The sequence below is a fragment of the Dasypus novemcinctus genome, chromosome 12 (assembly GCF_030445035.2).
Source record: "Dasypus novemcinctus isolate mDasNov1 chromosome 12, mDasNov1.1.hap2, whole genome shotgun sequence".
Taxonomy (NCBI): Eukaryota; Metazoa; Chordata; class Mammalia; order Cingulata; family Dasypodidae; genus Dasypus; species Dasypus novemcinctus.
Genome location: NC_080684.1, coordinates 26,640,410 through 26,655,115, shown reverse-complemented (window position 1 = coordinate 26,655,115; position 14,706 = coordinate 26,640,410). Strand labels below are relative to the sequence as shown.

Below are 14,706 nucleotides of genomic sequence, written 5' to 3'. Positions count from 1 at the left end.
GTAAGTCTACTTTAATCCATAGTTCATTCCCCAATCCTGAGGATTCTGGAATGGCAATGTCCACTACACCTTCAATTGAGAGGAGTCTGTGATTCTTTAAGGCCAATGGATAGGACTCTCTTGCTTGCAGTTGTAGACACTCTCAGTTCCTTGGTATGGTAGTTGTCCATCATTACCTCTTTGTTAGTTGTCCTGGGCGAGAGCAAAGAAGTGGAGAGTAGGTGCTGCAACTCCTTTGAAATTCGGGACCCAGTTGACACATGGACAGCTCAAAGATTTAAGTGTCTTTGATGTACACTCACCAACCCTAGTACTAATTGTAAGTTAAAATAGAAGAACAGAAGAGCCATGTATAGGGAAACCACAACTGAGTCCAACTCTGTCATCCTGGGGAGAATAAATTCCAAAGGAGGGCCCACTGACAAGGCACCAAACTCCTGAACTATCTGCTCTTACTATGGTGTATGGCTATCTCCAGACCTTCAGGAGCCCTGCTACTTGGGTAGTATCTATTTTGGCGGTCTATGAGAGGCTGCTGAGATATGCATAAGCATAACCTCTGGAATGATCTCATGACTCACTTTGAAGTCTTTAAACCATATAAATTCATTTGTTTTTACCTTTTCCTCCTTTTGAGCAAGGTATTTTTCCAGTTGCATTGCTATTTGTTGCTTGGTAGTAGTCCCTCAGTGCTAGAAAGGCTCTCCCCAGGAGTCCTGTCCCATGCTGGGAGGAGGGTAATGTATTCAAATGCTGAGTCCAGCTTAGAGAGAGACCACATTTGAGCAACAAGGAGGCTTCCAGGAGGCAACTATTAGGCATGCTATAATATTATGCTAATTTTCCATTTCAAGAGTAGAGATTCAGAAGTATAGTCATCAATCTCAAAGGCCTGTCAATGGACCATCCTGCTTCACTGCTCATTCCCCCTGTATGTGGGGATTCTTGGTTTTCCATTAGAGAATATGACAGAACTCCCCAGGATGGAAATTTGATATTCCTTTGGTTATTGTGTGAATCTGCACCCACTGGGACAATGAGGATATATACTATTTACTAGATTCCCAGCTTTCCACTTCATGAACATGTGTTTTTCTTCATATTAATCTTGCTGATTTTTATTTCTTCTATTCTTATGTGTGGCTAATTTGAATAATATTATTAAGAACATTTTTTTGCCCATGATATTTTATGAATATGTGCAAATATTTTTGTCTTGGAATTAATTTGGGAGTGAAACACACGGGACATATGATAAGCATATGTTTAACTTTCTTAAGTTCAGAGTACCCCTCCACAAATAAATCAATTGAACTCATTTACACTCCTATTAGCAAGTAATCAGAGATGCAGTTTCTTCACTTCCTCACCAAACATGGGATTGTCATTTAAAAAATATTGCCATTCTTTTGGGTGTGTAGTTGTTTTTCATCCCAAAGCTTTAATTCATATCCCTTGATGAGCAATGATGTTGTGAACCTTTTGTAAAAGCTGGTTCAAGTGTTTTGTTTCTTTTAAATCATGTTTCTTTTCCTTATTTAATTCTTATTAAATTCCGAACTTCTTTATATCTTTTAGATAGGAAATTAATTATGTATAACTACATAGTTTACTATTATTTTAAATAAGGTTTTAATTTTACTAAATAAAATGTGTCAACTTTTTCTTTTATGGTTAATGCATTATTGTCCTAAGAAATATTTTTTTTCCTTACCACAAGTGCATTACCTATATATATTTCTAGAAACTTTATTAATTTACTTTCCACATTTAGACTTGTTAGTCTTGTCAAATTATTGTGTATTGTATGAAGTAATGCTCAGAGTTCATTTTCCATAGATGATATGGCATCAGAATGGGCTCACTGTTGTAAATTGGTACTTATACATGTACCAATCTATTGCTGGGTTCTATTCTGTTCCATTGGCACATTTATCTTTCTCTGTTCCAATATCACCTATTTTATTTGCTGGTGTTTAATATTAATTTTTGAAATAAGACATTATAACCTTTTACTTTCTTTATCTTAAGTTTTTTTCTTGTGATTCTATAAAATCTTTTGATTGTATAAAATTTACATTTTATACAAATTTTAGGATGAAATTGTCATATTGCAAAAATTACATTTTAAAAGTTTGATTTGAACTTATTGAACCAGTAGTTCAATTTGGATTTGACATCTTATGAACATTAAAATTTCCAATCTATATTTGTGATGTATCTCTGTAATTATTTCTTCTTTGATTTTTAGGAGCAATATTTTATAGTTTTTCATGTAGAAATCTTACACATTTTTTGTTTGAGTTATTCTTACATAATATATTTCTGATATTTCAAGTGGTATCACTTTATTCATTTCATTTTTTACCTTTTGTTGATATTAGGATTATAATCGATTTTGTATCAAATAATATTAAATATTTCTTATATTAATTTTAATAAGAATTTCACAGGTGTTAAAATTTTCTACATATTTTCAAAAATTTTAGATGGTCATAAATCAAGGAAAGATAAAGATTAGTTCATTGCAATGTTGATGGCATTGTAATGTGAACCAACAATATCCTTAAAATGACAATTTGGACAACTAAGCTAAATAAATATGTTTGCAATAATTGACTGTTAATGATATCCATCAGCAGGATAGTTAACAAGGGTTTGAAGAGAAATTTACTACAGTGATCTATCTGGAATTATTAAAGGAATACACAAAGTCACTTACTTTACCATTGTTCATGTGTGAATAATATGCCTACAAAATTTGTTAGAATATCAACGTATGTGCTAGGAATCCGTTTGCAGCAGAAACAGGTCTTTGCCCATTTATATCCTTTCTGTGATCAGGCTATTATTAGGACAACAACAAATTGTGTGCCATAAAGCATTGTTCCTCTCTAATTCCTTAAATGATTTCTCAGGTATATGATTGCATGGCTTATAAAAAGTCACTTGGTAATTATGTGAAAGGTGGTATGGTGTGGTTCAACTGTAGGTTAGTTACATTAATGTATCCATGTTCATAAGTATAGCTGCATTTAATCTGGATGCGTTTGCACATCTGTTTCAGAAGAAATGCTTCTTTCTCCAGATGTCTTAATTTCCAATTAATCAAGCACAAAATTACCACAAACCTAGTTGCTAGACACAGAACAATTTTATTCCCTTAAGTACTGAAAGTAAGAAGTCTGAAATAAAGAGGTTGGGAAAGCTACATTCCTTCTGGAATCTTCAATTAATAAATCCTGCCATAACCTACTGAAAGTACTGGGGGAGAGTATAAACTACAATGTAAACTATAATCCATGCAGTGTGGCAGTGCTCCAAAATGTATTCACCAAATGCAATGAATGTGCCACAATGATGAAAGAAGTTTTTGATATGGGAGGAGTGGGGGTGTGTGTGTGGGTATATAGGGACGTCTTATATTTTTTAATGTAACAGTTTTTGTGATCTATGTATCTTCAAAAAAACAATAAAAATTTAAAAATATAAAAAGAATAAATAAATAAATAAATAATCTGTGCCCTCGTCTTTTTTAGTTTCTAGAAACTGCCTGTTTTCCTTGTCTCATGGTCCCTTCCTTGTATCACTCCAACCTCTTGCTCCATTATCATATTTCTCCTGGTGATTTGATTCTCCTGCCACTACTATTAAAAATCTTTTTTATTATATTGGGCCCACCTGGATAATCCAGATTAATATCTTAATTTTAAGATCCATAACTTCATCACATCTGCCAAGTCCATTTTATCATTTAAGGTAACATATTCACAGGAATTAAGTTCATGATCAAGTCTATTACAGGTGAGTAGGATTGTCCCAGAGAGACATAAATATATGGAGATATATTGTGGTGTAGTTACTAATGGATAGAGTTTATTCTCACATAGGTCATAGCTGAGCTGGTCTGAGCAACTTAACAGAGTTTGGGACAATTATTGCTCTACCTTTAGTAATTGTGTTTGGTGACTTTGAAATTCTCAATGGATAGACTAAATGACACTTTCCATTGTAACAAATATTTCTTAGAATTACAAAAAAAAAGTATGCATATTCAACATAATGACATGCAAAATATGGTGGTTGTTTCAGAAAACATGAGTTTTTAGAACTCTAGACAAGATTTGATCCTTGTTTCCAGAGTAAGATTTAATGGGCTGCCTTAGGAGAGACGAGATAGGACATATCAGAGACATCACACCAATTGGAAAGAGGCCCAATTTTCTCTTTCAGGGTGGCTGAATTTTCCTTCTTCATAGTGTGTTAAATAGTTTGGCCTCTTTTTGTTTCTTTTCAGCATTTGTTGAGGAAGTTTTCAAATAGATCAGGGTCCACCTTAAGTAACAACAAAGCATTTTGGTTAGTCTGGGAATATAGGCAAGACTGTTGTCTGTTAATAATAAGTGACAAATTGTAAAAATCATTAAAATAAAACACTCAGTATGTGAATATCAAAAGCCAAAATGAACCTGTCATCTCAGAACCTAGATCACACAGGAGCAAGGAACCTATTTCAAAATATCAACCTTGAGAATCCAATAGGATAGACCAAATATTTAAGACCCGATTAAAGGAACAGCAGTGGTTAAGGATAGTCCTATTTTCTCTATGGGTCCTTTCTCCTGTTGAAAATAATTGATCACAGACAGTGGATTTTTAAATCCATTTTTCCTGATTTCTTTGGACCTTCTTTGATAAAGTGTATAATTACACTTAATATTGATTTGTTCTCTTCTGTATACCAATTCATAGATACATATAGCTACCCTCTCAGGAGAGGATACATATGATTTGGCCTCACATTTGAACAAACCTTTTTGCATCTCATTTCTCTATGTTAAAGGACAAATTTTCCTTTTGTAAATGTAGTGTTAAATACAAACTGTATTCTAGGAAAATAAATATCTTTCCTTTCTTCTCTGTATATATGAAGGTTTATATTAAAATTATACACTCTAAAAAGAAACGAAGTTGAGAAATATATGCAAAATGGATGAATCTTGAGGACATTACGTTGAGTGAAGCAAGCCAGTCACAAAAGGACAAGTACTGTATGATTATCCTTTATGAACTAAATATATTATGTGAAATGTAAATACATTATGTGAAATATGAATAAGGATAGAACTGCAGATATAAGACCGTTTTTCTTTGAAGTTGAACAAATGTAAGCTAATAAAATGTTAATTTCAGACAAAAAAACACCCTACATTATACAAAGTGAAAGAGACCAGACACAGAGTACTACGTATTTTATGAGTCCATTTATAACACATGTAAATATAAGTAAATTTATAAAGATGAAAGGAGATAATTAGTTATGTAGGTCTGAGGAAGTAATGCTAAGGGGTGTGGAGTTTTTCTTTTTGGAGTAATGAAATTTTTCTAAAATTTTTGAAATGATGAATGTACAATATTGTGATTATACCAAAAGCTATTGTTAATACACTTTGGATAGAATAGCCAGAAACAGCAGCTATGTACAGTGGGGGAAGCATAGAGAGTTTGAGAGATGAGGAATTACCTTGTTTGTTTGTTTTTTGGTTTATTATTATTTTAATAATGAAAATGCTCAAATAATGAGTGAAGTGACAAATGTACAACTATGTGATTATAGCAAATACACTTGGGATTTTACATTTGGGATGAATCATATGCTTTTTAAATATGTATCAATAAAATTTATTTGTTTAAAAATGGATTACTATATTTTTCATAATTTTTGTCTCTTAGAAATCACATAATTTTTTAGTTTAATGAATTAAACTATAACTATATTCAGTATATGTAGTCTTTCCAAAGGAGTCCCATGAGCACATCTTGCTGATAAAATATGTGTCACTGGAGTGTCACAGGCTGTAAAATCCCATGACATGGAGTCTGATAAAAATGAAACTGCATCCTGACTTTATCTCCTACCAGCATAAACTCCTCCGAACTTCAGTTTAGCTCTTTGTAAAGATTAAATTAAAAACCTTTATGAATTAAGACATGCAAGAAATAATAAATCTCTAACGATTTCCCAAAGGACAGCTGCTTTAATTATTGTTATTGTAATGCCAAGAGGAGCACAGATAAGAATTTTATTTCGTCATGATTGAGAGCTCATTTTAAATATCAAAACCACTGTCCAAAGAATATTCTTCTTCCATGGTTTTTGTAAAAGTAAAAAATAAAAGCAACATGAAAAAGTAGCAGGAATCCAAATGGTTCTCAAAACTTGTAATTGGGTTGGGCAATATGCACAACTGCTCAATTCAGAAATTATATTAAGATGAATTCATTGATTTTATTTGTTTTGTTTTATTAAGGCTTAATTAGATATGAGTTCATTTTTGTTTCCTGAAAATGCGTTATATTCTCTTACTGAAAAACATAATTATGATAACGCTTCCTTGCAAGGAAGGAAAATAATGCAAAGATAAAGATACATCTTAGAGACTAATGATTTTCCTGGAAATTTGATCTTCTACATTAGAAAATCTCACTATTTCTTTGAGGATAGCACAATTTTCTTGACTGAGTCATTTAAAGCTTGTTTTACTTGCTTGTTCCTCAGAGTATAAATGAAGGGGTTCAGCATGGGAGCAATGGAAGTAGTTAACACGGTCACACCCTTATTAACAGCCACTGAATCCTTTGATGAAGGTTTTACATAGATGAAGATGCAACTGCCATAGGTAATGGAGACCACAATCATGTGGGAAGAACAGGTAGAAAATGCCTTTTTCCTTTGCTGGGCAGAAGGAAATCGTAGAATGGTCTTGATGATGTATATGTAAGAGAGAAGTACACATATAAGGGTCATGATAAAGGTCAGCACTGCACAGATTAAGACCGTCTGCTCTATGAGCCACGTGTCTGAGCATGAAATCTTTAGGAGGGGGTATACATCACAGGCAAAATGGTCAATGACATTAGAGTCGCAGAATTCCAGATTTAGGCCCATGCTGAGTGGTGGGAGTAGAATCAACAAGCCAGCTGCCCAGCAACAAAGGACAAGTCTTCTACAGACCCTGTTGTTCATGATGGTCACATAATGTAGGGGTTTGCAGATGGCTACATAGCGGTCATAGGACATAATGGCCAGGAGAAAAAATTCTGTAACAGCAAAGAGGTCTGTAAAAAAAATTTGGATGACACAATCATCATATGTGATTATCTTGTCACCTGTTGATATGTTATACAAGTATCTGGGTATACAAGCAGATGTAAATGAGATTTCTAAGAAGGAGAAATTTTGTAGGAAAAAGTACATGGCAGTTTTAAGGTTGGAATTCAAGAAAGTGAGGGAGATGATTGTCAGGTTCCCAGTTAAACTCAATATGTAGGTGAGAAATAGAAAGATGAAAATGAGAATCTTCAGTTGTGGGTTATCAGTCAGCCCCAGCAACATAAATGCTGTTATTGTGTCGTTTCTCATCACTGAATCCTGACTTCTCTTCAATCTGCGTTTATAATTCAGAAATATTTAACGGAGGAGAGAGATGTTTTAACATCACTTTGAAACAATTAATGGCTCAACAAATTTTGCCAACCATCCGTGTGCATGCAAATTTTATTTAAATTCGTTATAAGTAGTATCTAAACTAGAAGCATAGTCTCCATAGTTGTGTGTTTTGGGAATGTCATGGAAATTTTTTTAACAAGTCAGATTACTTTACCAATATCACACTCTAACATTTTAGGAATTCTTCCTTCTTACCACTTTTTATTTCCAATTCATACGTTATTTATCTGTGAATTATATCGAACTATCTACATAGTTATCTGGACCATTAACTGCAACTGAATTTTATAGACAAATTTTAATCTTCTTCAAAACTGTCTTTCACTGTAGTTTGTTTAGTAATAAAGTACAAGTATATGACAAAGTAATTTGGTTGTCACCATACAGGTTTTTCATATACTTTTCTTTTGATTATGGTTTTAGCACTATTGTAATTTTTAAAATTTGCATTTTATCCTTAGCAACGTTCTACTCACTCTTTCCCCTCTTTCCTCATTGAATTCTGTCTAATGTTACTTTATTGCCAAAGTTGTGGTGAACATAGTGTTAATTTTGATGAGAAACTTATTTGATAAAATGGTTAAGGTATGTTGGATGGGATATGCATAGGGTTGTATGGCATAATCACAACTACTTCATGATTTCCATCTGTTAAATAACATTGAAACATACTCCAACATCCTGGTATTAATGTCACTAAGTGCAAAAAGAACAGATTTACAGTACTAATTTCATTACCCAAGCTGTGCTGCTTTCACTGTGATTTACTTACATCATCCATACTATGGAAATAATAAAATTATTCTTCAATACAGTATTGTTGAAAGATTAAGCTTGCTAATATACATAGAACTTAGAAAGTGCCTGTCTCATAATGACTAATAATTATAAATTAAATCTTTCATTGACCTGATACGTAATGATTTTCCCTTTTTCTGTCACCTTTAGTTTTCACCTTATTATAATCACATTTTTATATCACATTATAATGAAACAGGTTTTGCCAAAGCTTATCAATTTTTACTGCAACATATTAGAAAACGTCTATGTGAAATTTGTACTTTTGACCACACACTGTCACAAACCTTATCTCAACACCACACACATTTCTCCTCTCACCTTTTTTATTTCTAATTACTAAGTGTTAATTTTCTTGCTGGTCTCTATTATGTTTAACTTTCACATTCTTCTTTAGTAGATCTTTTCAACTCAATAAATTTACTCTCATAAATATTTTTAGCTCCTAACTGCTTAGTCTCCAAAAATTCTTGTTTTTCAGAATTTCAGGAATATAGTCAACTATATCTCAAAAACATTTCATATTTGCATCCTTTTCCTCTGCATGCTTTTATAAAATAATCTCCAATTATTAAACTAATCACTTTCAGTGTATTGTATATCTAGAATTATCTTTCCTCTGATACTGTTTGTTTTATTATTTATATACATTCCCAAAACCCTAGTTCTACTTGGGATACAAATACTTGTTCATTACTTTTAAAAATTTTAAGCACATATTCTTCTGGGGACTTGATGAACTTCTATTACATGGGTTGAAAGATTTTCAAAGGAAGCAATTCTTAATCACCTATTAGGGCTAATGGAATGGGATCATTAACTTACACAGTTTCAGATTTGTATGCAGTACCTAAGAAATTTTACTGGCAAAAAATCAATAAAATTTTCAACATAGAGCTATATTATTTGTTATTTAGGATGTATCTAAACATGCTGGAATAAGGAATTTATTCAATTTGCTGTTTCTATAACTCTACCTTTGTGACTACATTTAATGTCAAAGAAAAACTTAAAGTGAAGTAATATGTATTAAAAGGAACTCTGTTCTGATTATATTCACTACTTCCATTCCTGCTAAAAGTTGTATTCGCCTTCTCATCTTTGCCAGTTTGCCAAAAGCAATAGTTTTATTTTCATCACTGCTGCTTTTGCCTCCACTATTCCTCCCTCAGTAGATATTAACACCAGAATTCAGGGACTGTGAAATGTTAAATTTGTGTCAATATCTTCTTGAAAGATATTTTTTCTTAATGAATACAAACTAAATACTATGCCAGCTATCCAAATATTTAAAATATTGAATTACTGCTTCCCCAAAAGGAAGTTTTCCTAGAACCTCCAATTGCTTCATTTTGAGATAAGGTTTATTACTCTCCTATTTTGCCAGGGCTGCTGTGGTAAATACCACACATGAACTGGATTAATTTTAAGTTGTAGTCAGTTCCAACGTGTCATTTTTTCCCAGATATTAACAGTATAACTATAGGAGAAATTTGACATTAAAGATCAGGTGCTAATTAATGAATTGATATAAATTATTATTGACTATTTACTATCTATATTACAATAGGAAAATCTTTTAAGTTTGATTTCTAATGAGATGATGTGACATGAGCCAAAGTATCCATTGTATGTTTTTTTGTAGGGCCGTAGTGTTTCTTAATATCCCTCAAGGTATACTGCTTTCAGATGAGCTCCTACATATTACTCCTGCATAAAATTATCTTACCAATGAATACAGACTATCTAAGAGTAATGCACAATTAAAACTGACATTTCCTTTAGCCATATTAATACTCACACATCACACATCACACATCACACATCACTCATCAGTTTTACACCGTCAGGAAAAATCCATTTACCAGACACAAATATGACCTGCTATTTCAGAGGATATAACCCATACAACACAGTTCATCATACTTCCCCTTTGACTGTTAATCATAGCCTTCCTCTATAAGTTATTTAACTAGAACAATCTTTACATCTGTAACTTTGAAAATGAATGTCTTACTGAAAACCTACATGAACATTTCTGGGCCCTTCTGTTTGAATCCATGTGAATAGCTACAGCATCCTTGGCTGAGTTCTCTTTTCTATCTTCTTCCAATTGCATCAAGTGCTTTAAAAGAAACTCCTTCTAGATTTGAAAGACTTGGTTTTCTGATGTCTCTTTGATCAGAGAGAGTTTTGCCATTTCAACTGTGGTAATTCTTTTATTTGTCAAATCTGTAACCAGGTTAATAAACATAAGGTCCTTGGTGACCTTACGTAAAAAACTATGAAAGAATCATTTGTGTAATGAACTTTGGGGAAAAATAATCACCCCTAATCTACTACCAGTGGCTATATGGCCTAGAAGGATGGAAAATAGAATCCAAAGCATTTAATAGAATCAGGTTGGAAAACAATAAGAATAATTTTTAAAACCCTATACCCTTACTTTTATATTTTCTAACAAGCAATATAATTAAAATATCATGCTTCTCCTTTCTCTCCTTTATAAATTTTTAATAAAATGAATAAATCATACGTTGCTATGAGAATTGGTCAATTGAACAAATGCAGAAGTATTTGGTCAAATAATAAGGAGAATAATTTTTAAAAGTGGTAATAAATGCTATCATTTTTGATCATATGTTTCCATACTTTCTTCCTTTAAATATAATGCATATCACTTGCAACATTTAAAAATGCACGAACATTAAACTAAAAAAAGTATTTGTATGTTGAGAAATATAGATTATCAGATGCTATTTTAGTCTTAGAGATGTTTGAATCTATTTTTTTTCCTCAATAACTATTGGTATACCTTATTTTAATTACATTTGAGCTCAGTCCACTATATTAAAGTAACATCAGTGTTTAAACCAAAATTTATTGTAAATTATGCTTTTTCCAATATACCGCCATTTTAAGATATAATTCTATTGTTATCAAAAAATTTATTTATCCCCAACAAATCCTTTTAGCTCCTTTTTCATTTTTCATAATTAAAAAAAAACAATTCAAGAAGAATCTTTGTACAAAATTTTTTTTTTTTGCATATTGTCAGACTAATTGCTAGACAGATATGCTGTTTGGAAAATTTGAAGACCCCTATACATGAATCCCAGTGCAGACATTAGGATTTTTGGAGCAAAGCCCTGAATCCTCCTAAGAAATTACTCTCCTTTTGAGAAACAGCTTTTGGCTTGCTACTGGGTGTTGGTATACTGAGACTGAACACTAAGAGCCAATAATATCCCTAGAACTAAGCTTGCCATCATGAACACTGCAATGTCTGACTTGATACATCATAACATTGAGCATACATTGCACACCTCCGTTATCAAATGGAAGTGAAATATACAAGAAAGGGTTTAAGCAACTGAAGTGACAAGTAAGTTACATGAAGAACTAGCACAAATGCCAATGGCCTCTACTCCTGCCACAATATCTTCTCTTATCCAGCCCGTAACAATGGCCTCCTGCATAATTCTCAGTGATCAGCTGACTGAGGAAGAGAGAACTGGGCATGATTTACAGGTTGTTTTGCACAATTTTCAGGTTCAACTTGAAATCTCTGCAGCCCCTTTCTTGCATGTTCCTGAAGAATAGTTGTGAAAGGACACCCTCCCAGGTAGCAGAACTTCAAGGAGTGACCCTTGTTGTTCATTTTGCTTTCTAGGAGAAATGACCAGGCATGTAACTGAACATGGGTTTTAGACAGCTTTTTGGCTGGAAAGTCAGGGATGTGAAAGGAACATGATTAAAAAATTGTTGACAAGGAGATCAGGAAGAGAGGCATGTGGATAGATCTGACCTTTCTGAATGGGTAAATAAGTAAATGTCTATGTGTCCCATGTGAATGCTCACCAAAGTGTGACCTCAGTGGGTGAGGCCATTTGAATAGGATGGCCCTTTCTGTGGAGATCAGTCAACCTCTTCTTAGGATGATACCCCCCATTGTCCAGTGGGTTCATGGGCAAAGTAGTCAAGGTGGGAGGAATGGAGATTATGATTGGGTTCAGCAACATACCCATCCTATCCAAGGAAGACCTGACTGCAACCATTGCTGCACTGCTATACAGTGTGTTGTGGGAATTCAGACTTTGGCTCAATAGAAACTTTCCCAAAATTACCATTTTATTGCTTACACAGCACAATGTTTCCAAAAGAGCAGGTGAAGGGATCCTATTTTGTTTGGTCACCTTGGGAGACCAACTGCTCGGGTAGGGTCAGTGGATGGCATACCTAACTTAGTTTTGTAGAGGAGAGACTCTATGCTGTTTGAGTGTTGATTGTTTATATGCTCCAGTGGGAGGTGATCCTGCCACTGAAAGTTCCCTCCCTGGTAAGCATCTAGAACAGGTAGTTCCCAGGATCCCTTTCAAAAATGGTTACTCCTTTTCATTAGACCTGTAGTATCACCTGGGTTGTGGAATGGAAGAGATTCACACTTCTACACAGAATAGAAAAAGAGGTAGGGGCTATGCAAAGTCAGAAGATTGCTACTGAGCATGTATCTCTAATTTTTCCAGAAGGGAGTATCTGTTTCCCTGCGTTTTCCATGTATTAAAGGCTGCCAATATTCCTTGGCTAGTGGTTGCTTTACTCTGGCTGGGCTTATGTCAAAGCTTCTCCTTCTCTTACTCTCCTCCTCATCTTTCCCTTATAAGGACCTTTGTGATTATGTAGGCCTACCTAGATAATCCAGGATAATCATCTCAAGATCCTTAATTTAAGCATATTTATAAAGTTCCTTTTGTGCTTTAAGAATGTGTATTCACAAATTATAGAGAATATGAGTTGGGCATCTTTGGAATGACTTTACTCTGTGTACCACAGTTGTGGGTAAGGATCCTGAATTATTTTGTCAAAATAAATAGTCATGGAGATATGAAAGACTAATAACTTTTTGTCAAAATGACTTTAAAAGGCTCTGCTAGAATAAGACAATTGGAGTAACAATAAGAATAATAACTGCTTGGATGAAGTGTATCAAATATGGTGTATGTATGAACCGATAAAGTAATTTAGGAAACATTGTTCAGTCTTGGAGCGATTTGACAAACTGATTTATTAAGTTGATTTTTATTGTACTTTTTACTTTAAATGGTAGAAGTTTATGCTTTTATTGGTTTTCCATATTTTAATATGAACTAACTAGAATAGCAGATATAAGACATAATCTTGTCAAATTTTCAAATAACAATGATGTTTTTGAAAGATAAAATTCTAATTTCTTTTAAATGCAAGGAAGAATCTCATAAATTAATATATTGTTTATACATTTTCCTATTGATTAAAAATTTAAAGTTGTCTTTGTTTGGGTATTATGACAATTCCTAAAATAAATTCTTCATGCCTTTAACAAACATATATGTTTGACAAGTCATTCTGGTTGCAATGTGTGAAACCAGTATAATACTCTCATTTTTCTTCAAATATATTTTCAGTGCTATATTTGATGTTAACAGCTTGGTGCGTACATTATCACACCAGAGTCTCCGTTAATACAAATACTTGTACTTCTTATAGTTTTCACTTTTTATAGTTTTTATTTGTTTTTACTGAAATATTGTCATAATTAATGACTCATCTTGAAATTTAAGGTTTTTTTTTCACCTGGCAATAGATACTTGATGGTTCCGTCATGTAGTAAATTGATATCCTTGAAAAAAATGTTTATTTTCCACTATATATATACACATATATAAATATGTATATATATATTAAAAAACACTAAAAATATTATCATCTGAACACTGTCTTATTTTTTAAAAATATTCCTCCCTATTATATCTCTGATTTAATAACTTATTTCCTGCCACTTACAGCTTCCTTTGGAAACAGCTTTCCCTTAATATTCTGCTTATTGACTATATATAAATAAATACATTTGTATATAAAATGCTGAAATTTAAAATTCAAGGATATCGAGTGCCTTTCTTTCATTCAAAGTATATCTTATATTCCCTTATAAGATTTTTACCATTTTATTTATAGTTACTCTATGCATTTCATGTTAAATTTATTATCTTGACAATTACATTTTCATAACTATTAGTACTGAAATAATATTTACTCATTGCTTTTAGATGATTATGATATTCTAAAAAAGATAGATTGATTTTTAAGTATTTTCCATTTGTTCAGCTACTTTCCTATTAGAATTTCTTGAGTTTTCAGGACATGTAAGAATATCCTTATGTGGAAAACAGATATGCCACATTTCATGTTGATGTTAAGATTTTAAAATCTGTCATTATTTTGACTAAAATTTTAAAATCTGTCATTATTTTGACTAAAAGAAATATTGTTAAAAGTATGAATAATACTCAATGTTATCCATTGTATGCTCTATTTCTAGTTCAGATAAAGTAAGGTGCAAATTAAATTAAAATTTTTAG

The 14,706-nt window shown here is 32.7% G+C and overlaps 1 protein-coding gene across 1 annotated transcript; it reads right to left on the bottom strand.

Annotated features, from left to right (window-relative positions):
- Positions 1–6,487: 6,487 nt before the first annotated feature.
- On the bottom strand, positions 6,488–7,423 carry LOC101441476 (olfactory receptor 6C2-like). Its single transcript, XM_004463963.1, has one exon. It carries the CDS (start codon positions 7,421–7,423, stop codon positions 6,488–6,490), a length of 936 nt encoding a protein of 311 aa, XP_004464020.1.
- Positions 7,424–14,706: the final 7,283 nt, after the last annotated feature.

What these genes read in the sequence shown, in the direction of transcription:
- LOC101441476 (XM_004463963.1), bottom strand. Translation starts at nt 7,423, where the DNA reads ATGAGAAACGACACAATAACAGCATTTATGTTGCTGGGGCTGACTGAT.